General features: G+C 42.5%; 2 protein-coding genes across 2 annotated transcripts; both read left to right on the forward strand.

The window, feature by feature from the left end:
- Positions 1-924: 924 nt before the first annotated feature.
- On the forward strand, positions 925-6,385 carry LOC115131622 (tubulin beta chain). Its single transcript, XM_029663472.1, has 4 exons — positions 925-1,092; positions 4,011-4,119; positions 4,481-4,591; positions 4,763-6,385. The coding sequence occupies exons 1-4, from the start codon at positions 1,036-1,038 to the stop codon at positions 5,818-5,820; spliced, it is 1,335 nt and encodes a 444-aa protein (XP_029519332.1). The 5' UTR covers positions 925-1,035; the 3' UTR covers positions 5,821-6,385.
- Positions 6,386-7,265: 880 nt separating this feature from the next.
- Positions 7,266-25,942, forward strand: LOC115131623 (uncharacterized). Its single transcript, XM_065020492.1, has 9 exons — positions 7,266-7,379; positions 11,558-11,616; positions 12,002-12,022; positions 12,183-12,455; positions 12,800-13,099; positions 13,290-13,577; positions 16,903-17,081; positions 20,083-20,181; positions 20,438-25,942. Exons 2-9 carry the CDS (start codon positions 11,571-11,573, stop codon positions 20,858-20,860), a joined length of 1,629 nt encoding a protein of 542 aa, XP_064876564.1. The 5' UTR covers positions 7,266-7,379; positions 11,558-11,570; the 3' UTR covers positions 20,861-25,942.
- Positions 25,943-26,186: the final 244 nt, after the last annotated feature.

Raw genomic sequence — 26,186 nt, forward strand, 5'->3', positions numbered from 1 at the left:
CATTTTAACATCTTGAAGAGCGATCTGGCCTTAAGGACCATGTACTCTTATAATCTTCACCGCCACAGCCAGAAGAGGACTGACAACACCTCAGAGCCTGGTTCCTCTCTAGGTTTCCTCCTAGGTTCCTGCCTTTCTAGGGAGTTTTTTTTCTAGCCACCGCGTTTCTACATCTGCATTGCTTGCTGTTTGGGGTTTTAGGCGTGGTTTCTGTATAAACCCTTTGTGACATCTGCTTATGTAAAAAAAAAAAAAAAGTTGTTATATATACATTTGATTGGTGTGGAGCTTAAATGTGTTGCTTCATACAACCACCCCGTTGAATATTTGTCTTATTAAGGCCTCAGACGCAGTGACCGGGGTAACCAGCACAACACGTAGCATGGTTACATATATATATTTGGCCATTGGATGTTATAACCAAACAGCAGAAGATAGTATTCTGCATAATCATTATATCTGTTTTCAACTCCAAATGTAGGATGATGAACATCATTTTGGTTTTATTGTAGTAAGGTTATCAATATGTACGTCATTTGTCTTGGCTGATCTGATTTAAGGGAATCAATTGCTGTACATAATATCACTGTTGTATTGTTTTATTCTAGGAACTATTTCCACATCTACCATTTTATATGAGTCTTACAGGATTCGAGGCAAGTCATACAGTTCATGATCATTTAGATTAGAAAATATTTGATAGCGAGTGCGCTGGCTCCATGTCCTGCCAGCTCCAACAGGGCAGTGTAACAGGACGGGACGCGGCACTCCCTCTCGACTTCCGGCCCCTTTCTTTACGGTAGAGAAACCCCGTTGATTTTCTTTCCTCAGCCAATCAAGATTGGGTTTCCAAAGTCCTTGACCAATCATTAGTGCAAACTTCGGGTTGGCCACTGTCCAGACTTTTACATTTGTTGTCCCGCCTTACTCAAAGGTGGCATCCACATATTTCACAGTGGTGAGTGTGTCAACAGCGTCCACATAACAGCACTTCAATTTATTCTCTTGTATTTTCTATTACTACACGCTTACAGAATGAGGGAAATTGTACACATTCAGGCCGGGCAGTGCGGTAACCAGATTGGGGCCAAGGTAAGAATCTTAAAACCTTAAACGAACAATATCTAGGCTTACATTTGGGAATTAATTAAAAAAATGCATTGTTAAAACTATTTGTTGCTTCTCAAAAAGTTGTATTCTAGGCTATGGGTATTTTAAGTTTTTAAAAATCCACTTAGCCTAAATGTTGAACATTCAATGCAGTATATTCCGTTATGGTCTCTTTTTCTAACATGAGGCCATTTAAAGTTCTCAATGGATGAAGAGTGCCGGAATTAATATGCCTTTTGTTGTCTGCTTTTCAGTCCAGTTGTAAAGCTTCTACGTCGTTTTTGTTTTTTTATGGGATATACATTTATCTTTTGCCAATGTAAACTAGTCTTAGAAGAAAGCACAACTGGAAAAACGCTGACAGTTATTTTATTATGGTAAGATATCCCCGGGACTATTGAGACGTGATTTCGCTGGGCGTCTGTCTGCTTTTTCTGCCACGCTCATTGTTTCGTGTCTGGAATAGCCTTTTCTTCAATAGACTACGAAAAAGAGATGTCTAAAATGAAGACTTTAAAACACAGATGAAAAAAACAACTAGACATTTATACACAAGACACTTAGTCCTAAAGTTATGACACGGTATAGCTTCACAAAGGCTAGTTCACCCCCCGCGGTTTACAGATGTTGACGCGCAAAGATGGCATTTTCGAGACTTTGTTTTGTGGTTTGACAAGTTTACATTTCCTATACTTTTAGTCTCAGTAGACTATGTGTATTCCCTTGCATTACACATTTAGTTAAGTAGGCTATGTCTCTAGATAGCCTCCTATAATACTATTGAGTCATCTTTAGGCAGTGGCACGAGTCAAACTTTAAACATAACTTGTAAAAGAGTAATGGGCTTTTTACAACAAAAACGCATGTCCTTTTGCGCATTGACACGTCGCATCTTGGCTGAGTACGCATAATCGACCAGTAAAATAAACCATTATTAACGCGATGGTGATTTAAAGAGAATAGCGGGGACACTACAGCTGTCTTATTGGGGCTGAATCAACGTCCTTTAATTTAAGGGGAAAAAGGGGGAAAGTTGCTGAATCAGGCAAGGGAGAGATTAATGATCGGGCTCCCGAGTGGCGCAGCGGTCTAAGGCACAACAGCTCAGTGCAAGAGGCGTCACTACAGTCCCTAGTTCGAATCCAGGCTGTATCACACCCGGCTGTGATTGTAAATTCCATAGGGCGGCGCACAATTGGTCCAGCGTCGTTCAGGTTTGGCCGTGATTGTAAATACGATTTTTTGTTTTTTGTAACTGACTTGCCTAGTTAAATAATAAATATAAAACGCCAACAACTGTGAAGGGGACTTCTGTGGAGGGATATGAGCAGGCTGTGGACTATGAGAGCACATGACATCGTTTAAATGACTCATGCTTGTGATAAGGAGTCGAGTACACACTTAAGTGTAGCCTATATGTTTTTATCCACAACTTTAGTTATTTTACACAACACCATTTGGCAACACCAGCCATGTCCAGTGGGCCAGTGAAACGTCATCAACATAATGTAATATCCACAAGGCCTCAATAACTCTCTTTAAATATGCTGTCTATAGCAAATAGCTACATAAGTCTATTCAGGCCTACCCTTTGTGGTGAATGGAATTCTGATGGGAAACAGAGTGTGTCAATAGGCTAACTTGGTAGCCCTAACTTGTTGATGTGTTAAATGCGAATGTGTATTACCAGACAGCACGGTGAACAAGAAATGGGCCATTTCACTAATATTTCTTGATATTCAGAGGGGTTCAAGAATAGATGGTAAAGTGGGGTGAACGCTCAAAGAGGTGTTTCATATAGAACAAGGTTCTCGCTCTCTCTATTTCAGATTAGGGTCAGTTGAGTTCGCATCAATCTGTCCCAGTGGGCTAATTCCTCTGGGATGGTTCCACTTTGCCCGCTCACGTGGTAGCCTACAGAGTATTACTTCTCTCTCTCTTTCTCTTGTTCAGCCGTTTATAACACGTCTTCATGGACGGTAGATATTCTATATAGAGTATAGAGTTGTTTTAAGCAGCTCTTTACGCCCATCTCTTGAGCTGGTCTCCCACTCCAAGGCTAGATGTTTCTCCACATTACTCCAATCCCTTGATGTTGCTGCAGCTCTCCCAGGTCAGAAAAGTGACATCAGTAGTAGTGACACGACCATGCACGCATGGATGTGTGCAGGCATCACATGAACACTCATGCATCTACACACACTTCTTCGCAATACCACACACACACCATAGCTTTGCAGTGTGACTGCGAAGCTGAACTAATGAATACGCCGAGCACACCACAACTGTCCTTGCACTGTGCGTTGCACAAGGGGGCGGGGGGACGACGACTCTGTAGCCTAGCTCGAAAAGCACCAATTCAGCTATAGAAATGCGATTTTGAACGTGCTGCTCAATGCCTTGTGACTGCGAAGGCAATTATTTCTTGGATTTGCCTCTATACTCCCTGAGAGAATTCTCAGGGAGTGTTTTTTCTCCACCTGTGGTAGTTGGGAGGTCAGGAGCACACTGTGCCAAGATAGACAACCCAACTGGATAACATTTTGAATAGTTTGGGAATTATGTTGTGTATTGAATATCCATATGGTATATGATTCAACTTAACATAATAGAGTGTATTGCATGATGTTTTGTATGTTATGTGTTGTAGAGGATACCTTGTATGGTATAGGGTCTTGTTCACCTTTACAGCAATAGTCATTTTTTCATGACATTTCTAATGTAATAATATAGTAACAACAATAACCAAATGTACTACCACTAGCTCAGCTTCCCAACCACTTGACCTCACACCACCCCACATTCTGTTGGTAGTTCAGCCACTGAGCGCAACCTGCATTTTAGCAGTGCTGGCCTGTGTCAATTCAAGCCTCTCGGTTGACATGTCTCGACCTCTTTAGTTCTGGGAGGTGATCAGCGATGAACATGGCATCGACCCCACAGGCACCTACCATGGAGACAGTGACCTGCAGCTGGACAGGATCAGTGTCTACTACAACGAGGCTTCAGGTAGCACATCTCTACTCTCTACAGTTAAAGAACTTTTCAACAGAAGAACATCTTTTGGTGCTTACACGGACATGTACATATATGCAAACATACATGTACATATATGCATTTATTCTATTGAAATTGAGATTAATTTCAATTCTATCCCTAATGTAACGTAATGGGTGAACATCTCCATGTGGCAGGAGTTACTGGATAGGGTCACACAATTCGTGGACTAGTGGTGGTGTACAGGACGTGATGTATTTTGTCCTCCCCCTGGTGGACAGATAGGAGCTCCTCTCCTCTTGACATCAAATAACCCATTGTTCCCTGCAGTATTGAGCTGGTGTGTGTCTCTCTATCGTTGTCTCTCATGGAGGTGGCAAGTATGTACCCAGAGCGGTCTTAGTGGACCTGGAGCCCGGCACCATGGACTCTGTCAGATCCGGACCGTTCGGGCAGATCTTCAGACCAGACAACTTTGTGTTTGGTAAGGAACTAGAGGGGTTTGGGTTTAGCACTGCTTGGACATTGAAGGGACACATCACTTTTAGTTGGCACATAGGATAATGAAACACAAGGAAAAAAGTCATTATGAAACAGTCCTGTCATTTCAGGTGTTTGAGGTCTTTATGTCCCTCCTTTCCTCTGATGTTTCTAGGTCAGAGCGGTGCAGGAAACAACTGGGCAAAGGGCCACTACACTGAGGGAGCAGAGCTGGTGGACTCAGTCCTGGATGTGGTGAGGAAAGAAGCTGAGAGCTGTGACTGCCTCCAGGGCTTCCAGCTCACCCACTCCCTGGGTGGGGGCACTGGCTCGGGCATGGGCACCCTGCTCATCAGCAAGATCCGTGAAGAGTACCCCGACCGCATCATGAACACCTTCAGCGTGGTGCCCTCCCCTAAAGTGTCAGACACTGTGGTGGAGCCCTACAATGCCACCCTGTCAGTCCACCAGCTAGTGGAGAACACAGACGAGACCTTCTGCATTGACAACGAGGCTCTCTACGACATCTGCTTCCGGACCCTCAAACTCACCACGCCGACTTACGGAGACCTCAACCACCTGGTGTCGGCCACCATGAGCGGAGTCACCACTTGCCTGCGTTTCCCCGGTCAGCTCAACGCCGACCTCCGTAAACTGGCCGTCAACATGGTGCCTTTCCCCCGTCTCCACTTCTTCATCCCCGGCTTCGCACCCCTCACCAGCAGGGGGAGCCAGCAGTACCGTGCCCTCACCGTGCCTGAGCTCACTCAGCAAGTGTTTGACGCCAAGAACATGATGGCCGCATGTGACCCGCGCCACGGTCGCTACCTCACTGTCGCCGCTGTCTTCCGTGGCCGCATGTCCATGAAGGAGGTGGACGAGCAGATGCTCAACGTCCAGAACAAGAACAGCAGCTACTTCGTTGAATGGATCCCCAACAACGTCAAGACCGCCGTCTGCGACATTCCTCCAAGAGGCCTCAAAATGGCCGTCACCTTCATCGGCAACAGCACGGCCATCCAGGAGCTGTTCAAGCGTATCTCTGAGCAGTTCACCGCCATGTTCCGCCGCAAGGCCTTCCTCCATTGGTACACCGGAGAGGGCATGGACGAGATGGAGTTCACTGAGGCAGAGAGCAACATGAACGACCTGGTGTCTGAGTACCAGCAGTACCAGGACGCCACCGCTGAGGAGGAAGGTGAGTTTGAGGAGGAGGCTGAGGAGGACGCTTAAAGACGGAGTGAAGCAACACGACCGAGGAGGAAGAATGACGAAAAGTCCTACAAAAAGTCTGAAATTTTTTCAAAATACCACAAAAAGTGAAAAACAAGTAAAGTACGAAAAGAAAACCGGAGGAATAGTATACGTAGCTGAGAAGAGGAGGAGCCCAATTGCACACCCATAAATGGAGGATCATATCTGAAAATGACCTGGAACACAATATAGAGAGGTCTAGGAATTTAATTCCATTAGACAATAGCAAGGTTTTGAAACAAGATTATCTGAAAGAACCTCAGCAAATGTGTGTGTACAGAACATTTTAGTAAATGGTTACACATTGAACTAATTTTCAAATAGAAGCCATTGTTATTTTAGGTCAAGCCAGTTCGTCTATATGTCCAAACCCTGCTATAGTGTCAGGTATTGTTGACATCTGTACTGCACTATGAAGGACTGAAACTGCAACCTTCTTGCATGTAAAAATAAAATAAAAAGTATTATAATTGTTTTGATCCTTGAGAAAGTGAAAAGCAAGGTGCCTCCGGGGAGAAATAAAAAGGCATTTTTAGAAAACCTCTCTCTGTTGTTATTATTGGAAGGAAAATATTGATATTAGTGTGGTATAATGAAGCAAAAATACACTCACAAGGAATCTATAAGAAACACTTACTGTAACACTGTTGCATTGCAACATTTTGAAAATCAGGTCAATAGAAACAAATAATAAATCAATAAACTGTTGGGTGTGAATATGAATAAGCACTTGAAAACAACAGACAGCCCCAAATGCTCTTCCAAAAATATTGCTACCTTGTCCAGCACTAGATTAGAATATGTGGATTCCTCCGCCTGGATCTGTGATGGGGCCCAAAAAAGGCATAAGCAGTGACAGACGAATCAGATTGTATTTGTCACATCGTACTTCTTAAACACAGGTATGGAATTGGAGTATCCCTTGGCTCCAATGACGCTAGTACAAACAGTTCACCACCAGTGGGGAAAGAACTCAGGAGAAGGAGAAGGGGGGGAAAGAGTCAAAGCAGATAAATGAAAAACTAATTAGGTTGTGAATGGAGGGCCATTTTGAATGTGTTTAATTCATTAGTCACCACTGTAACTAACCCACCTATGCGTGAGATATTGTAGCCTACAGGATATCTAAAGTTGTAAAATTATATTTTTTTATATATATATTCAATTTGTTGGTACTTTCCTGCAATAAATGTGTTATATTTGTTATTTCATCAAACATCAAGGCAAACAAGATGTGAAGTCATATCATATCATAATCCCACATGAATATGAGTGGCGGCATTCCAGAGCCGACCATCCGGATTCTAACGAAATGGCACGAGCTCCACCGATCATTAACAGACCACAAGCCGACAGCTACCGAAACTCTCCAGATAATCCCGATTCGTAACACCATTGAAGTCCCTTTCTTTGACGGGTTGGGGGTGAGGGAGAGGGGGAAGATATTAAGAAGAAAAAAACAGCATTTTGTAGAAAACCTTACTTTCTGTACCCCGTAAATCCCATTTGCTGTTTTCGGATCCAAGCCTGTCTGAAAGGTAATTACCAGCAATTATGATGCATCTATATCTACTCAGTTCTACTGGTTTTTTATTTCACCGAGAAATGTATGGGTTAAATTTTGCAGTTTTTTCGTTTGCTGGCAGGTTATCTGGTTGTTTTTTATGCATGTCTAACAGCTATATCTAATATGGGTCATTTAGGGCGTGAGACCGGTAATGCAGCAGAGACGGGTAGGAGGACAGTAATTACCGTCATCTTCACCTACAAAACATAAAATCTCATGATTATTTTACATGTAAAGTAAAGCACTTCCCATAAACAAAGGCTAATAATAGAACATTTGAAACGGGGACAATGACTATTGTTGGGCACCAGGCAGCATTTCATAGGCTATTTATGCTATTTCGAAAGCTTAAACGGCGTCTCTGCACCTTCAGATTCTAGCCTATATCCTTACAATGAACACCAGAACAGACAATATGAGGAGGGTTCGTTTTTTCTAGGCTATTCTTCTCCCCATCAAAGGTGCAGTTTATTATAGGTCTGTGAATAAAAAAGACAAATCATAAGCCTATTACATTTGATCCACCCTCCCCCTCAATCGTTTATGTAATTGATGAACGAATGGTAAGTAGTTGAATGTGAAATTGGTTATTCTTCAATATTTGTTTGACGTCCTGCCCAATGCGTTCATGCGTGGACATCCTGCCAGGACACCCAATCGTTAGGCTACGTAATTAATGGGAACGACAGATGGCACATTTTGCATAGTCGCTAAGTAAGTGTTTGATCTGGTCACATACTCAATGTACTGAAGAGAGAATACAGGTTTTTCAATGGCACTTGGTCTCGTGCGAAGGGGTGAACGGGGAACGCGAGAAAGCGAGCCTTTGTGCGCGTGTGATGCGCGCAAAAAAAGAGAGTGCGAGCGTTGCCAAAATCCACATGGATGACAGAAATCGTAGCTGGAACGAGAAGGGGTCTCCCCAGGTCTTCCAAATTCCTCAGTGCAGTATATTCCTCATCATTACCAAAGCTATGTTTTATCATGTTGGGACAGCCCATGCAGCGAAGCGTGACACGCCCTTGTCGCACCACGGGTGTACAGACTGCACACTGTTTTACCGCCGAGCGATAGAAGAAAAAAAAAAAGATGCCGCGCGCGCGGGTATGTGCGGAAGAGCGACACGGGATGTCAAACTGAAGAGATACAGTTGAAGTCGGAAGTTTACATACACTTTGGTTGGAGTCATTAAAACTCGTTTTTCAACCAATCCACACATTTCTTGTAAACAAACTATAGTTTTGGCAAGTCGGTTAGAACATCTACTTTGTGCATGACACAAGTCATTTTTCCAACAATTGTTTACAGACAGATTATTTCACTTATAATTCAGTTCCAGCGGGTCAGAAGTTTACATACACTAAATTGACTGTGCCTTTAAACAACTTGGAAAATTCCAGAAAATGATGTCATGCCTTTAGAATCTTCTGATAGGCTAATTGACATCATTTGAGTCAATTGGAGGTGTACCTGTGGATGTATTTCAAGGCCTACCTTCAATCTCAGTGCCTCTTTGCTTGACATCATGGGAAAATCAAAAGAACTCAGCCAAGACCTCAGAAAGAAAATTGTAGACCTCCACAAGTCTGGTTCATCCTTGGGAGCTATTTCCAAACATCTGAAGGTACCACGTTCATCTGTACAAACAATTGTACGCAAGTATAAACACCAAGGGACCAGGCAGCTGTCATACCGCTCAGGAAGGAGAAGTGTTCTGTCTCCTAGAGATGAACGTACTTTAGTGCAAAAAGTGCAAATCAATCCCAGAACAACAGCAAAAGACCTTGTGAAGATGCTGGAGGAAACAGGTACAAAAGTATCTATACCCACAGTAAAATGAGTCCTATATCAACATAACCTGAAAGGCCGCTCAGCAAGGAAGAAGCCACTGCTCCAAAAGCGCCATAAAAAAGCCAGACTACGGTTCGCAACTGCACATGGGGACAAATATTGTACTTTTTAAAGAAATGTCTTCTGGTCTGATGAAACAAAATAGAACTGTTTGGCCATAATGACCATCGTTATGTTTGGAGGAAAAAGGGGGAGGCGTGCAAGCCGAAGAACACTATCCCAACCGTGAAGCACGGGTGTGGCAGCATCATGCTGTGGAGGTGCTTTGCTGCAGGAGGGACTGGTGCACTTCACAAAATAGATGGCATCATGAGGAGGGGAAAATTATGTGGATATATTGAAGCAACATCTCAAGACATCAGTCAGGAAGTTAAAGCTTGGTCGCAAATGGGTCTTCCAAATGGACAATGACCCCAAGCATACTTCCAAAGTTGTGGCAAAATGGTTTAAGGACAACAAAGTCGAGGTATTGGAGTGGCCATCACAAAGCCCTGACCTCAATCCCATAGAACATTTGTGGGCAGAACTGAAAAAATGTGTGCGAGCAAGGAGGCCTACAAACCTGACTCAGTTACACCAGCTCTATCAGGAGGAATGGGCCAAAATTCACCCAACTTATTGTGGGAAGCTTGTGGAAGGCTACCCGAAAAGTTTGAAAGGGTTCTTCAAAGAACCCCTTTTAATGGATCCTCGAAGAACCATTTGAGAACCTTTTGGGGTTCATTTCTGAACTACTTCCCCTCACCTATTATTATTATTAACAATAACAATATGCATAACAATAACACAATATTTTAGTTGTCAGTGTTAATTATGATTTTAGAGGCAAGGCAAAATAAAAAAAAATCAATATGAGGTAAAATCCCAGAAGAGACCCAAGTCCAATGGGTTTATCCTCTGGCGTGTTGATGTTAATGTGTTGATGTTCTCCGTATCCATAGCCAGAATGATTTTGCAGTGCATGGTGATCGAACATGTTTCCTGTTATATTCATCAGAGTTGTAGGGAGGGTGAAGTCTGTGAATCCAAAAAAAGAGTAATTATACAGATGATTAACAAAACATGCATACGACAGTATTCATACCTTGGTTTTTGTGGTAGATGTGAATGAAAAAACTGTTTTGATAATGGTTTTCATACGCACATCTTGTCCATAATGTAGAGGCCTATGGGATATTTCATGAAGAGGTAAGGGAGGAAGCTGGTGCATGTGATCTGCATAACATACCAATACCAAATGACATACCTGTATGTGCCTCCTCCTCTATATACCTGAAGACACAGACACAAAAGTGAGCAGTTCAGTCATCTGCACCCAATACAGCTAGCCGTCAACATATTCTTATAGCCCACATATTCTTACCTCTTTGTTGATTGATATCCATTGAATTGTGTCCTTTTTCTGTTTTAGAAAGATTTGCACAAATATGAAAAGATAGATGGTATTATCATAAAACAATATGAATTTAGATCATACAGACCTTACCTTAAATTGAGTACCTGTGCCTGCTGTCCTTTCAACCTTGAATCCAAATGTTTCATCTGGGCTGTTAGGTTCCTGCAAGAACCCCCACCAACTAAGGAGGTTCCTCAATGAACCCCACCTCCTCATTTGGGCCATTTTCAATCCCAAGAACCCTAAGGTTCTTCAAAGAACTTTGAGGATCTTAGAAGAACTCTTGTTGAACCCCTAGTTTTTAGTGTACACATCATGTTTCCAACCCATTGGAAACCCATTGCCTTTTCAGCCTGTGTCCCGAATATGAGATGCAAATAGACAGTTCTGTAATTTCTTCATTTATGCCACTGAAAGAGGCAATGCTTATTAAACAGCACTCTGTGTTCTTTCATGGTTGTACACCAGGATCCTTGGAGCCACTTAGATCCTCCCCCTCTCCTACTCCCCATCTCCTGTCGCTGTAGGCAGAATGGTGGCTCAAGCCTAGGCTCATGTCCACTCTAGTCTAATAGTGGTCAGCCTCATCACACAAAAGAGCTGACTAATGCCCGGAGGAACTACACACCACTCCTGTTAATTAACCTCAGGAAATGATGTCATTACCATGGCAGACTCCCAGTTACAGTAGAATTGACTAGGAGTAGATTATTACATTTGAGCTCTGCATGTCCAGATTTAAACTCTTCCATATGATGTTTTCTTAATCTTCATACTGTATCTCTACAATTTAGTTTGAAAGGTATTTGTATACTGTGCATGCATGTACAATAATTAAATCCATATTTAGATAAGGAATATCCTGCTGTAAAAAAAAAGAAAAATGTATTATGTGTTTTCAGAGATTCAATCAAGATGAAAACAATTGGTGTTGCCGTGTTTGGAGCCGTGTTCTGCACTGGTAAGCATATTGGCGGATTAGTCACCAGTGATTTAGGTTGAGAGGCTGAAAGAGCATAAAGAATGTTTGACACAGTCACATGATTATATCAGATTTGATTCAAATGAGTACAAAATGGTTTTATTATTTATCATTTATGAGTCATTTATTATCTGCTCCTCTTTTTTTCCCCTCACTAATTTATGGAGGGTTTGATGTTGACAGCAGTTCTATTTTTGCAGTGAGAATGTAGGCCGTTTACATTGCAAACGTTTTGTGATATTTGCCAAGTTTAGTAGTTTCTCATCCAGTAGTACAAATGATTTCTAACTTCTTGAAGGATCTTTGTAAACATTGACAAAGAACGTAAAGAAATGCTAAAATAAACCTATCTTTTACTTTACAGTTCTGACTGCATCTCTGAAAGGTAAAGTCACGCATGATCTACTGATTTTTTTCAGGGACTGTCAACACCTGAAGATGAAGTATGAATACCACCAGTAACTTTACCCTGATTCTGACATATTGTTCCTTAAACTCTGCATACCCTTGTCAATCTCTACCTCTTTTACATTCTCTCTCTTCAGTCAAAGAAGAACACAAGATAGCTTTTTTCGGCGAGGATGTGCATATCCCACTCCCATCCCTAGTCAGCACTGATGTTCTGTTCAAGCCCGCCTCCAACCGCACCGCCGAGGTGGTCCTGATGAGGGATGGGCGGGTGGTGGGCCACCAGGCCCAGCTCAACTCCCTCAAGCACCTCATCCTGGAGGATGTGGGGGAGGAGAACGAGGGCATGTACGTGATCAAGAACACCGAGGCGCCTGCCGATGTCAAACACATCATCCTCATCGTCAGGGGTACTGTTCTTCTTCTTGCTGCACAGTTCATTCATCTTCAGCTCTTCTAATTCTTCAAACTTTTCTTCTCAACGTTGCAAATCGACTTGTTTCTATACTTCTTAAAACCACTGTTTATCCAACACACTCACTATCTAAGGTTGTATCCTAACTCTGCGCCAACTGTGTAACCCTCAGAGGCAGACGTCAATCGAAATGAATGTTTCTTTGCATTATTGACGTAGTTGCATTTGGTCTGCAATCGATTACGATCATTGTTCTGATGCGAATGCAACTGTATAGGAAGAAAATACTCCCAAAGAGCCCTGAGTGATAGTGCTGTGCTGTTGTGTGCTCTCTGGCAGATTGCGCGCTGGAGCAGGTGGTCAAGTACGGTGAGACATACCACATCCCACTCAGTGACATCTTGGGCCCTATCACCCTGGAGTTCAGGTCCAGTCAAGCTCAGGCCAATCAGACCACGGAGCCCCCGGCAGTGGTATTGCTCAACCAGACTTCCACCCCCCCAGAAGAGTACAAGGGTCGTCTGAGTGTGTCCGAGAAAAGGGTGACTCTAGGCATGGTGCGGGGGACAGATGAGGGAAGCTTCACCGTACTGGACCGCGATGGGAAAGTCAGGAGGAGGTCATGCCTGAACGTGAAAGGTGAGATGAGGAAGACATTGGCCGAGAGGCAGTGGTCAATGTCAGAGGGAGATAATGCTTGATCTAGGGGGGTTGAAATTGTGGTTAGTGGTGTGGGTAAAATAGGATTGACAAAGCTTGAAGACACAAGTCAAAATAAGAGCAACCAGAATTATTTGACAACCTTTTCTCTTTCCACTTTGTTCCAAAGAGCACCAGAACTTCGTCCACCTATCATATGGCAGTACTTTGAAGATCAACCTGTTTGTGGACCACACCAAAGTCAACCTCATGTACACTCCAGACTGGGACCGTAAGGACCGGGTCATACTAGAGCAAGGAGAGCTGGTGGTGCCGTTGGACCCTTCACTGGACGGCAGGCTGACTGTAGAAGGCTCCGTGTGCATTCTGGAGAGGGTCCGGGTTAGTGACATGGGGCTCTTCAGAGTGACAGACCTGTTGGGGTTCCCTGTGACCAACATCTACCTGGAGGTGGAAGGTAAACCGTGGGTCAGGGAGGAGACTAGGGCTTTAACATATAGATTCAATTCAATTCAAGGGCTTTATTGGCATGGGAAACATGTGTTAACATTGCCAAAGCAAGTGAGGTAGACAACATACAAAGTGAATATATAAAGTGAAAAACAACCAAAATTAACAGTAAACATTACACATACAGAAGTTTCAAAACAGTAAAGACATTACAAATGTCATATTATATATATATATACAATGTACAAATAGTTAAAGGACACAAGATAAAATGAATAAGCATAAATATGGGTTGTATTTACAATGGTGTTTGTTCTTCACTGGTTGCCCTTTTCTCGTGGCAACAGGTCACAAATATTGCTGCTGTGATGGCACACTGTGGAATTTCACCCAAAAGATATGGGAGTTTTTCAAAATTGGATTTGTTTTCGAATTCTTTGTGGATCTGTGTAATCTGGGGGAAATATGTCTCTCTAATATGGTCATACATTGGGCAGGAGGTTAGGAAGTGCAGCTCAGTTTCCACCTCATTTTGTGGGCAGTGAGCACATAGCCTGTCTTCTCTTGAGAGCCATGTCTGCCTACGGCGGCCTTTCTCAATAGCAAGGCTATGCTCACTGAGTCTGTACATAGTTACATTTACATTTAAGTCATTTAGCAGACGCTCTTATCCAGAGCGACTTACAAATTGGTGCTTTCACCTTATGACATCCAGTGGAACAGCCACTTTACAATAGTGCATCTAAGTATTTTAAGGGGGGTGAGAAGGATTACTTTATCCTATCCTAGGTATTCCTTAAAGAGGTGGGGTTTCAGGTGTCTCCGGAAGGTGGTGATTGACTCCGCTGTCCTGGCGTCGTGAGGGAGTTTGTTCCACCATTGGGGGGCCAGAGCAGCGAACAGTTTTGACTGGGCTGAGCGGGAACTGTACTTCTTCAGTGGTAGGGAGGCGAGCAGGCCAGAGGTGGATGAACGCAGTGCCCTTGTTTGGGTGTAGGGCCTGATCAGAGCCTGGAGGTACTGAGGTGCCGTTCCCCTCACAGCTCCGTAGGCAAGCACCATGGTCTTGTAGCGGATGCGAGCTTCAACTGGAAGCCAGTGGAGAGAGCGGAGGAGCGGGGTGACGTGAGAGAACTTGGGAAGGTTGAACACCAGACGGGCTGCGGCGTTCTGGATGAGTTGTAGGGGTTTAATGGCACAGGCAGGGAGCCCAGCCAACAGCGAGTTGCAGTAATCCAGACGGGAGATAACAAGTGCCTGGATTAGGACCATAGTCAAAGCTTTCCTTAATTTTGGGTCAGTCACAGTGGTCAGGTATTCTGCCACTGTGTACTCTCTGTGTAGGGCCAAATAGCATTCTAGTTTGCTCTGTTTTTTTGTTAATTCTTTCCAATGTGTTAAGTAATTATCTTTTTGTTTTCTCATGATTTGGTTGGGTCTAATTGTGCTGTTGTCCTGGGGCTCTGTAGGGTGTGTTTGTGTTTGTGAACAGAGCCCCAGGACCAGCTTGCTTAGGGGACTCTTCTCCAGGTTCATCTCTCTGTAGGTGATGGCTTTGTTATGGAAGGTTTGTGAATCGCTTCCTTTTAGGTGGTTGTAGAATTTAACGGCTCTTTTCTGGATTTTGATAATTAGTGGGTATCGGCCTAATTCTGCTCTGCATGCATTATTTGGTGTTTTACGTTGTACACGGAGGATATTTTTGCAGAATTCTGCGTGCAGAGTCTCAATTTGGTGTTTGTCCCATTTTGTGAAGTCTTGGTTGGTGAGCGGACCCCAGACCTCACAATCATAAAGGGCAATGGGAAATTTATGTTTCTTTTGATGGCATAGAATGCCCTTCTTGCCTTGTCTCTCAGATCGTTCACAGCTTTGTGGAAGTTACCTGTGGCGCTGATGTTTAGGCCAAGGTATGTATAGTTTTTTGTGTGCTCTAGGGCAACAGTGTCTAGATGGAATTTGTATTTGTGGTCCTGGTGACTGGAACTTTTTTGGAACACCATTATTTTGGTCTTACTGAGATTTACTGTCAGGGCCCAGGTCTGACAGAATCTGTGCATAAGATCTAGGTGCTGCTGTAGGCCCTCCTTGGTTGGTGACAGAAGCACCAGATCATCAGCAAACAGCAGACATTTGACTTCGGATTCTAGCAGGGGGAGGCCGGGTGCTGCAGACTTTTCTAGTGTCCGTGCCAATTCGTTGATATATATGTTGAAGAGGGTGGGGCTTAAGCTGCATCCCTGTCTAACCCCACGACCCTGTGTGAAGAAATGTGTGTTTTTTGCCAATTTTAACCGCACACTTGTTGTTTGTGTACATGGATTTTATAATGTCGTATGTTTTACCCCAACACCACTTTCCATCAGTTTGTATAGCAGACCCTCATGCCAGATTGAGTCGAAGGCTTTTTTGAAATCAACAAAGCATGAGAAGACTTTGCCTTTGTTTTGGTTTGTTTGGTTGTCAATTAGGGTGTGCAGGGTGAATACATGGTCTGTTGTACGGTAATTTGGTAAAAAGCCAATTTGACATTTGCTCAGTACATTGTTTTCATTGAGGAAATGTACGAGTCTGCTGTTAATAATAATGCAGAGGATTTTCCCAAGGTTACTGTTGACACATATTCCACGGTAGTTATTGGGGTCAAATTTGTCTCCACTTTTGTGGATTGGGGTGATCAGTCCTTGGTTCCAAATATTGGGGAAGATGCCAGAGCTAAGTATGATGTTAAAGAGTTTTAGTATAGCCAATTGGAATTTGTTGTCTGTATATTTGATCATTTCATTGAGGATACCACCACAGGCCTTTTTGGGTTGAAGGGTTTTTATTTTGTCCTGTAACTCATTCAATGTAATTGGAGAATCCAGTGGGTTCTGGTAGTCTTTAATAGTTGATTCTAAGATCTGTATTTGATCATCTATATGTTTTTGCTCTTTGTTCTTTGTTATAGAACCAAAAAGATTGGAGAAGTGGTTTACCCATACATCTCCATTTTGGATAGATAATTCTTCGTGTTGTTGTTTGTTTAGTGTTTTCCAATTTTCCCAGAAGTGGTTAGAGTCTATGGATTCTATAGATCCATCTATCACCTCTATTAATGGTCTTTCCTTTCCCTTTCTTCTTCTTGTCATCGATGACACTGTATATTTCACTCTCTTGTTTTGATGTTGTAACGCTCCACATTCGCCTCTCACCCATCTTTCCTATTTTCTTGTGTTCCTTTCTGCCTGCTTGTCTTTCTCCTATCTTCCTTATCATATTCCTGTCCATCCTTTACCCTTATGTCTTTCCTTTCTCCATCCTCTCTCTATCTTCTTTCCTCTCTCTTTTAGCCTATAAGTTACCCACGCTGTATGTTGCAATCCTCTCCTTACTGGGCTTCCTGGTCCTCCTCTTGCTGGTGTGTCTGCTCTCCTGCCTGATAAATGTGCGCCGTCGGGCGGAGAAGGCGCGGCAAATTGCCCTCATCGCCCAGCAGGCGGGCAAGGGGGATGGAGATGCATTCGTGAAGGTAACTCACCCTAACACCTCCTCAACGGGGGGGGGACGTTAAGACACCATGATCCAACCCCTGTACTATAGTTAAACAGCATCTGCTTTATCATATATGTATGCTATTCTCACGTCGAAACACTTAATTTACTAACAATTATCGGCCATTTTTATGTATTTTGGAACCCTGTTACTATGATTCCAGGCCTAATATACTCGTAGACCATCGCACACTGCGACAATGGCTCAATATGATGCCAAAATGATAATGCCATATTCCTATTACACAAGTCGCAGATTGCAAAGTGATTGTAAGAGAAATAATGGTGATGGTAAGACCTCTTAAAGGGATAGTGAGACATTTTACAGAATGACCTATTGGCTTCCTTACCCTGTATGCAGTCTATGGACAAGGTATGACAGCAATTCATGCTATTGTTTTGTTTACCTTTCCACTGTTTCAACTGCTAACCCTTTAGCATCAGTGGCACAAACCCAATGCAAGTCAATGGGAACAACATTAGTATTTTCCGCTCTTCATGTCCAATCCATCCTAAAGTATCTTAAAATTGGTTTTGAAAATGAATGTAGTTACTGAGAGATGATTTGGACATGAAGTGGGAAAATTGTAATGTTGTACCCATTGACTTGCATTGGATTTGTGCCACAAATGCTAAAAAGTTCAATCAAACCAAAGCATGGGTTGCTGTCATACCTTGTCCATAGACTGCTTACAGGGTAAGGTAACCAGTACGGAATTTTGTAAAATGTTGCACTATCCTTTTAAGTATGGTCAACGAAAGATGCCAGTGTACATCTAACTGTATTTGTGTGTGTTTGTGTGTACCTTTGCCTGTCCCGCTCTCTTTTCCTCCAGCAGTGTGCGTTCCTGTGTTCGTCTTTAGTCTTGACCTATAAACCTCAGACAATTAGCTTTAATTAGACTTCAGGTCCTAATTTACTTTGATTAATTTGCTGGAATTCACCAAGGAACAAAACCAGTCTGCCCAATGTCGGCTTCCTGCATGTGTGGTGCTTTGAATTACACAAAATGAGATCACCCATATATCATCAGTCATCACTCTCTCCATATGGCAGATTCCATCATAGTTGTAATTTCAAGTGTTTTGTCTGCAGCCCACAATGTTGCCATTGTCCACCAGTCATCTTAATCTCAATCTCAATTGGTCCACACAATAGATGTCGGCCTAATTACAAATTGGGGGGAAAATCTAGTTAACGTTTTGCCTTTGCGTTACGTTTCTCCCTCTTAAAGGAGCCTCCGACGGAGCCTCTGCTTGGTGAGAGAACTGTGTTCTGGCTTCATTCCGTAGTGTTAAGTGGATGAATCTGTATTGGTGTTTGTACTAACGCTCAGGGGATGGTCATAGCGTCACTATGCTGTGTGGGCCTCCTACCACCGTCAGTGATTATTTGTCTGTGCCATCCATTCCTCACCCCTCCCTCCTTTCGCTAATCTCCAAACGGACAAATAACTGCAGCAGTTACTTATTCATGATAACTGCAGTCCTAGCCTCAGTGCAAATAAGCATACAGATGCAGCCGTCCAATACGATTCAGCTATTTTCAAGCACACATGCACATATATTGTTGTTGGAGGCGGAGTTACAAGGTAAACATGTATTTATGTGTTTGTGTGAGTATGTGCTGATGTGTGTGTGTGTGTGTGTGTGTATTTGCAGTGCGTTTGTCTAAGATCGGGGCAGTAGCGATTAACATATTAATTGGGATGGTGATACTGGACTAGATCTACCACTTGTTTTCTTGATTATATGCTGTGGTACGTTGTGAATTGCAGGATTTTTACACGTAGTTAGTAGCACACATACAGTACATGCAGAGTACACAGACATAATGTGGGATTAGGCTGTATAGTATGGATTAAGTTGCCACCTGGACTAAGATTATCACAGCCGTACACTCTGGTATAATAGCAATTAGTGTTCTCTAGTATTGGAATACTGTGGAGTGAGTGTATAGACCTACACATGAATTACTGCATCAAGAGAATTGTGCATTGGATGGGTTTCCTGGACACAGATTACTCCTGGTCTAAAATGTATGCTCAATGGAGAATCTCTGTTGAGGGTGATTTTTAGTCCAGTTACTGTCTTAATCTGGGTTTGGGAAGCCGGGCCAATTCAAGCACTGTAGTAATTATTCAAAGTTCGCGGCACTGTACATCCATGTAAGATCTTATTCTTGATTACAATTATTATTTATTTTTTTAAATATTTTTTTTTGGGGGGGGGGGGGGTATTGCTTAATCAGCTACTAGCCCAACAGAATTTGTGTCAAAGGTGTGCCGTTTCTATGTTTGTTCGTCTTTGTCTGTGTCTATGTGTGTGTCGGTGTCATTTCTGTACACCTGATGCTATACATTTTTGTGTTTGAGCGTGGTGTACCGTAGATAATTGACATGTATTGAATATATTGTGACATGATGTGAGGGGCCTCTACTGTTCTAATCCCCCTGTAAGGTGTCCCCTCTGGAGGTTTAGACAAAACTATTCAAATGCAGCGAGGCTTCATGTTCCACTTCATTATGGATTTAGCCAGAGATTTCTGGAGACTAAGCGACAAACCTGGACAGCTTGTCTGATTGGCTTTGCGGTCGCAACAGCAGTTTCCGGCGTGTTCCGACATGAAAATCGATTGATCTACCTCGATCTCTCTCCTGACACACTCTAGTATGCGATTCCCTGTCCCTCGAGAACGATGGTTCCCTGAAGCCTTTTCCTCTAAACTTCCAGGGTGTTATTTCCGAGCCAACAACTCCAGTCTCTCAATGTGTCACTATATATACACCCGATGATCTTATAAATCCATATAAGAGCTTTGCGTGCAGTACATGTGCTTTTTGTGTGCCAACTCCTATTTACCCGTAATCGTTATGACTCGCAGCGTACATGGTGAAGTGAACCTGTGATTGCTACTGTAATGTGCTTTGCCGCGGAATTCCTGCTAAAATGACGACCCTCGTGTGTTGTCGTCGGTAGGTTGTTCAAGAGGCCTATACACGGTTCGCTGAGGAATCCACTTTGACGTCTACGTGGGACAACAGCAATGCTACAGAGAGCACGGAGGTCACCATTAAGGTAAGCAGTGCTCGGGGACACATAATGTGGTGGGAAGTGGTCTTACCGGTGAGCATGTTAAAGTGCAAGAGGAAAACACATCCCACCATTATTAATTGCAAATGTTTTAACTGTAGATGAACAAACAGAAATGCTGGGGTAATGTTTCTATAAGAGGCTGAAAATAACCCGTCTCCACGCCAAGCAGTACCTAGACTACATTTGCAGACACATACGAAATGAATTATTCATGTTCCACGTTACTTTCCTCCCACAGGGTCTGGAGGTATCCAAAGCAGGTCGCTACCACACTCTCTCCTCGGACAAGAACTTCCTGGAGATGAGCGACTCGGGGGTAGAGTTCAACTCCTCCACCCTCCCGTTGGACAGCGAATGTGAGACGGACGTGCCCCAGACCTTCACCTCCCACAAGCTGCTCCTCAACAACTCTGACAGTGTGGCCGCCACCATCATCCCCGAGGGAGACCAGAGTGCCAACCGGACCCCCGACTCTGCCATGAGCCCCAGCTACGTGACCCAGGCCCGGTCTGAGGCCGACGCCCCTGAAGAAGACCTGATGGGTGTCACCACGCCAGAAAGGGCATCCAGTGGCACCGAGCTGTCTGCAGCACTTGAGGCAGCCGATAAAGCTATCAGCCCGTCAGTTCCCAATGCCACTGCAGAGAGCACCACCACCTGAGCGCAAACCACCGGACACCCTGACAATCTTTACTCTTCAGCCTCAATTACCCCCCACCCCCTCACGCAGACATAACCCAAATCCTGAGCACTGCTTTTATAAACTAAAACTACACAAAAATGCTTGGTGTAAAAATTGCCAGTCTAAATGCACTCGACTTAATCCCTAAATAAAAAATACAAGACCCTAGCTCATTAGAATACATTAATTCTGTGCATACAGGAAATGCATGTGTAACGGAGTTAAGAACGTACCGTAAGCTCACTCCACAGCTAGCTTGAAATGTCGCGGATGGAGCCATCCAATTGATACCTTTTGGGAGGCTCAGCACGTTGGAACGTTGTCACGCAGGGCGGTCACGTGTGTTGCGAAGCAGAGGATCACTGGTTTGAGCCCAGTTTGGGGCAGTCGGACAGTGGAGGAAGCTAAGCTGTTAGCAGCAGACTGACCCCTGTTACACGTGCATTTAAATTAGACTTAAAAGCCAGGATTTAGCCTTAGCTGGCCCAAGAGGCAATTTATAGTATTGATGACTGCATAGTGCATGCATGCCTCTTTGGCCTAAGAACCAGAGACAGAGATAATATCTAAGATAACTTGGTGGACTAAGGGAAAAGTCATTATGATGATTCATGAAAATACATTGATATCTGAGTAACTTTTTTTATACCCCTGTAAAAATGAATCCCAGAATTCTTCTAATGACAAAAATGTAAACATTTTTGACAGCGAAAATATATTTGATCTATATTTCTTATTAGCATTGAATGCTCTTACCACCAGTACTGTATGTGGGGACATAGACATAGCAGCTGTATGTGGGGACATAGACATAGCAGCTGTATGTGGGGACATAGACATAGCAGCTGTATGTGGGGACAAAGACATAGCAGCTGTATGTGGGAACACAGACATAGCAGCTGTATGTGGGGACATAGACATAGCAGCTGTATGTGGGGACATAGACATAGCAGCTGTATGTGGGGACAAAGACATAGCAGCTGTATGTGGGGACATAGACATAGCAGCTGTATGTGGGGACAAAGACATAGCAGCTGTATGTGGGGACATAGACATAGCAGCTGTATGTGGGGACATAGACATAGCAGCTGTATGTGGGGACATAGACATAGCAGCTGTATGTGGGGACATAGACATAGCAGCTGTATGTGGGGACATAGACATAGCAGCTGTATGTGGGGACATAGACATAGCAGCTGTATGTGGGGACATAGCAGCTGTATGTGGGGACATAGACATAGCAGCTGTTTGTGGGGACATAGACATAGCAGCAAAATATATGACATATGGTAATAGACCAAATCATTCTACAAATAACATTGTAATACTAGATTAACAAGACCAATAAAGACAACTTTATTTTTTAATTAATCTCTGTAAAAAAAATGCTTCTGACAAACATAAACCCAGGGTATCTGACATAGGCCTATACCGCTACAATTTCATTACATCCAGAGAGACACTATTAACAGAAAGTACAGGCATGGCATTAGGCTTTGGCACCAACTCAGAGAAAGCGTTTGTCTCAGCATATAGCCTCTATAGAATAGCAGAGTTGGAGAGCTAAAACCCCCAAGATCTTCTTACATCATTCTTGCTAACTGACACAAGCTAGTAGATTGAATAACACCATGCTATGCAAGAAAGCTAGTAGTGTCCCTGAGCATGTAACAAGGTGTCCAATCTCTGCCACTTTTGATGACATAATCCCAGCACAGTAAATGTTTACTACATCCCTCATCTTGCAAAACAAATGACCTGGAACTAATACAACGGGAACTTCACATCAGGTCATTCTAAACCCCTCCACATCACGTTTCTCATTAGAACCCCAGCCACTGCAGAACAAGCCTTGGAACAGAGACATCTAGAACGTCTCTGACAGATGGGACATGACAATGATCCCTTTGGAAGGGTCCTGAACGTTTGGATCGCTGCCCTTTAATAAAGGCAAGTAAGTAAGGCAGACTTATGGAGAAGGAATTACATGCATGATGTCCTTTTTCATTCCTATTTTGCCTGACTCCATGGCCCTTTTAGCCAAAATGAACTGAATGCTGAATTGATAAATGCTAACAATTAAGCCAACTTACTTTCCTGACAGACTGAAAACACTGCTTACTGAGTGAGACTGGAGCGCCAACAAAGCCATTAAAGCCATTATTAAGATCCAATGTATTTGCTGCTGCATTCATCACAGTCTTTATGGGGGAAGGTTTTTACGCATTCTCTTTTAACACAATATACAATGCCAGAGTCACTTATTTGAACCACACGTCCCACCCAGAACCTCTAAACGAATAACAGTAGCTGCCTCATCTCAATTCAGTGCAGCATCTTTTGCAAACGCGTCGTATTCCAGATAGGCGAGGATGAATGACTACACTACAACGAAGCGGCAAAGTCACAATGCAAAATAGAACATCATTCTTATCCAGCACCGTGATTGCTGAACTTCTTCAATTTCGTGATGATTGTATTGTCTTAAGTTCTATTCGAGTTGTTAACCCAGATCTATTCAATCTGTTCAATCTGAACAGGAAAAACACAGAACCGTTCGCCGACCATTCAGATAACATCAGTCCATTTGCTGCAAATATACATTACAAAGACATCCACCCTCAGTCCATTTGCTTCAGAAACAGTATATTATTACATCCATTACAACATCTGACGAACCATTCCACTAAGGCCTCCCATTGGTTTCAACTCTAGTCCAATCAGGTACTGCATATTATTAACGAAGGCATTCTGTATGTCGATAATAGGTGGGTGTATAGCTGACCATGTTAAAAATGTCAAAGCAAAGGTAATGAAGGGGTGTAACAGTCCCAGGCATTCTGGGACATGGTGTAGTAGTTGGTGGGGGACAGCATCTGCTAGCAATATCGCTGCCTCGTGTTGTAACCGATTTAGGATGTCCGTGAGAGGAACTCAAGAGAGTAAGTCAAACATGATTGGTGTCAGAAAGAAAAAGCACAAATATAATTACATGAGAAAAAGTCCCCGTGTAACAAAAATGTTTTAAAATGTTTTTGTTTTTTATTGCAGCTGTTGTAAATAATACTACCTGCAAAATACAAGTATAATTCTACTTTGCTTTTTTGTTTAAAATGAAGGTTTAATTGTTTTTAATGCAACATAAGAATACTGGACAGCATAAATATCTTATGTATAAATGAATCATATATGATGTAGCTACTTGATCGTTGATATTCTATCGGCTATTATCTTGGTTTTGTGGAGTATTACAATTTTATAGATGTGTGTTAAATTGGTACTGAATTTGCACTGATTAGATTAGGATGGATAACAACGTTGACTAAAGACAATGTAAAAGCCACCTAATCTTTAAAGCTAACCCTTCCATATCAGGTAACAAGCTACTGAATCCATGGTCTGGGGAGGTATATTTGACCCATTCCTATTTTAGCTAATTGACTTCTGATTGAATCTTGAGCAATATCTGTGCTGTAGCACCAAAATTATTATTGTATTTTTTAACTGGGTAAAAAAAAAGTATATCTACAATTCATACACACATACTATACCTTACAAACATTACCCAAAGCTCACTTTCAAGCACCCTTGTATATAGCCTAGATATATTGCATGTGCATCGCCAATACTGTTTCTTACTGCAAAGTTATGCAACATTTTATATCCCTGAATTGCGTCTTTTATCCTTTCACTAAGTTCACAGTAGATAGATACTGATACACATAATATATGAGACGCCTTAGACTGAGTGGCTGAGAAGACGTAATAGCAGTAAAATGCCTATTTTTCTGTCTCTCTTTCTCTTCCGCTCTCTGTTGCATCACATATCATCTACCTATCACGCGATAGTATCAGCACCTTTTTTTCATTTTTTTTTTCAATAGTATCAGCACCTGAGAATGTTTTTGGAAAAAATGCTTGACGCGCTTGAACATTTCGTCAAAACTCGTAGTATCACGACTATAACTAATATTTTTGTTCTTCTTATGCAGATAACTGCTGTCATAGCTGTAGTATTCCCAAGAGCTACTGCTGCATGCTGACCTGTATATTGCCTGTGAGACAGCAGGAATACTGCACTATTTAAATTGCACTGTAGGTCCTATCCTGTTGGTGTCTGTTCATGCAGTCAATGAGGTATTCTCAAATGTCAATATTACTATGGCTAAGACTGGAATAATGTACACCTCGACCCGCAAAAGCCATGACAAAATCAGCTCTGCAATTTTCAAGTGTACCAGTTTCTTTCTTTTTTTTGAGGTTCATTGGAATGAGTAGTTTATTACTATGATGTGACGACGTAGGAAAGGTTTGTCTTGAGAAAACATGAAGAATAAAGGGAGAAAACGTGCCGGAATGCTAGAAAGAGAGGTCAAGTTTTTTGTAGACCTGCATTAAATTCTATTTTCTTAATATTGATGTCAGCCTACATGGTATGCAAGCAAATGGTCACCCAGGGGGGAGAGTAAGTCTTGGGGTGACTTTATGCTATATACAGGAAAAGAATGTGTGATTTTGGCGACAAAGTTTGACCATTCATTATTGAGCCTACCATGTATGTGCATCCTTTAAACAAGACTCAGTAGTATTTAGTATTCAGCAATATATGTCCAGTTTACCTACTTCAGGGTTGAGTTCACTAGCCCGAAGTACATAGTTGAAATCAACTGAATGTTTTTATCTACCTGGCAGGTTTATTTCAGATCCCTTGGTGGGAAAATGTCAGATATATTCAGGAAAACTGCTTCTGCAAATTAAACGATGCATGCTAACCTTGGTTGTTATTATTGCATTTGATTGTTTTGTTTAATTTAAAATGAATGCCTTTCCAAACTTGTCTGCTAGGTTTAAGTCCAGAATTCTTACTGTTGGTTTCCCTAGCTATATTATCATTGACTTTTATAATACTTCGCTATCATGTAGAAACAACTATGCCCTTGTATGCTATAATTAACAATTTATAAAATGTAATACTTTTGGCATCATGCACAGAATTTGTTTTATATGTTGTTTTTTTCTGTAATGAATGAGCAATGCCCATTAAAGGATTTTGAAGAGATAGCGATGGAAAAGGATGCCATTATTGTGTCTTGTGTCAGTGCCTTGTCTGCAATATATTCTTCCAATATAAGAAACAAAAATACTAAGCTGAGGTAAACTCACTAGGGAACCTTCTTGGTGTAGCAGGATTGGGAAAGTAATTTCCATAATGAAGTCAAATTCTGGAAGTGAATCGAGTTTCCTCCTGTAATGTGCAGACATATGGCCTACTGCAGGTGTGGCTACAGATTGTTACACCAGATGA

This window comes from Oncorhynchus nerka, linkage group LG7 (genome assembly GCF_034236695.1).
Source record: "Oncorhynchus nerka isolate Pitt River linkage group LG7, Oner_Uvic_2.0, whole genome shotgun sequence".
NCBI classification, from domain to species: Eukaryota; Metazoa; Chordata; class Actinopteri; order Salmoniformes; family Salmonidae; genus Oncorhynchus; species Oncorhynchus nerka.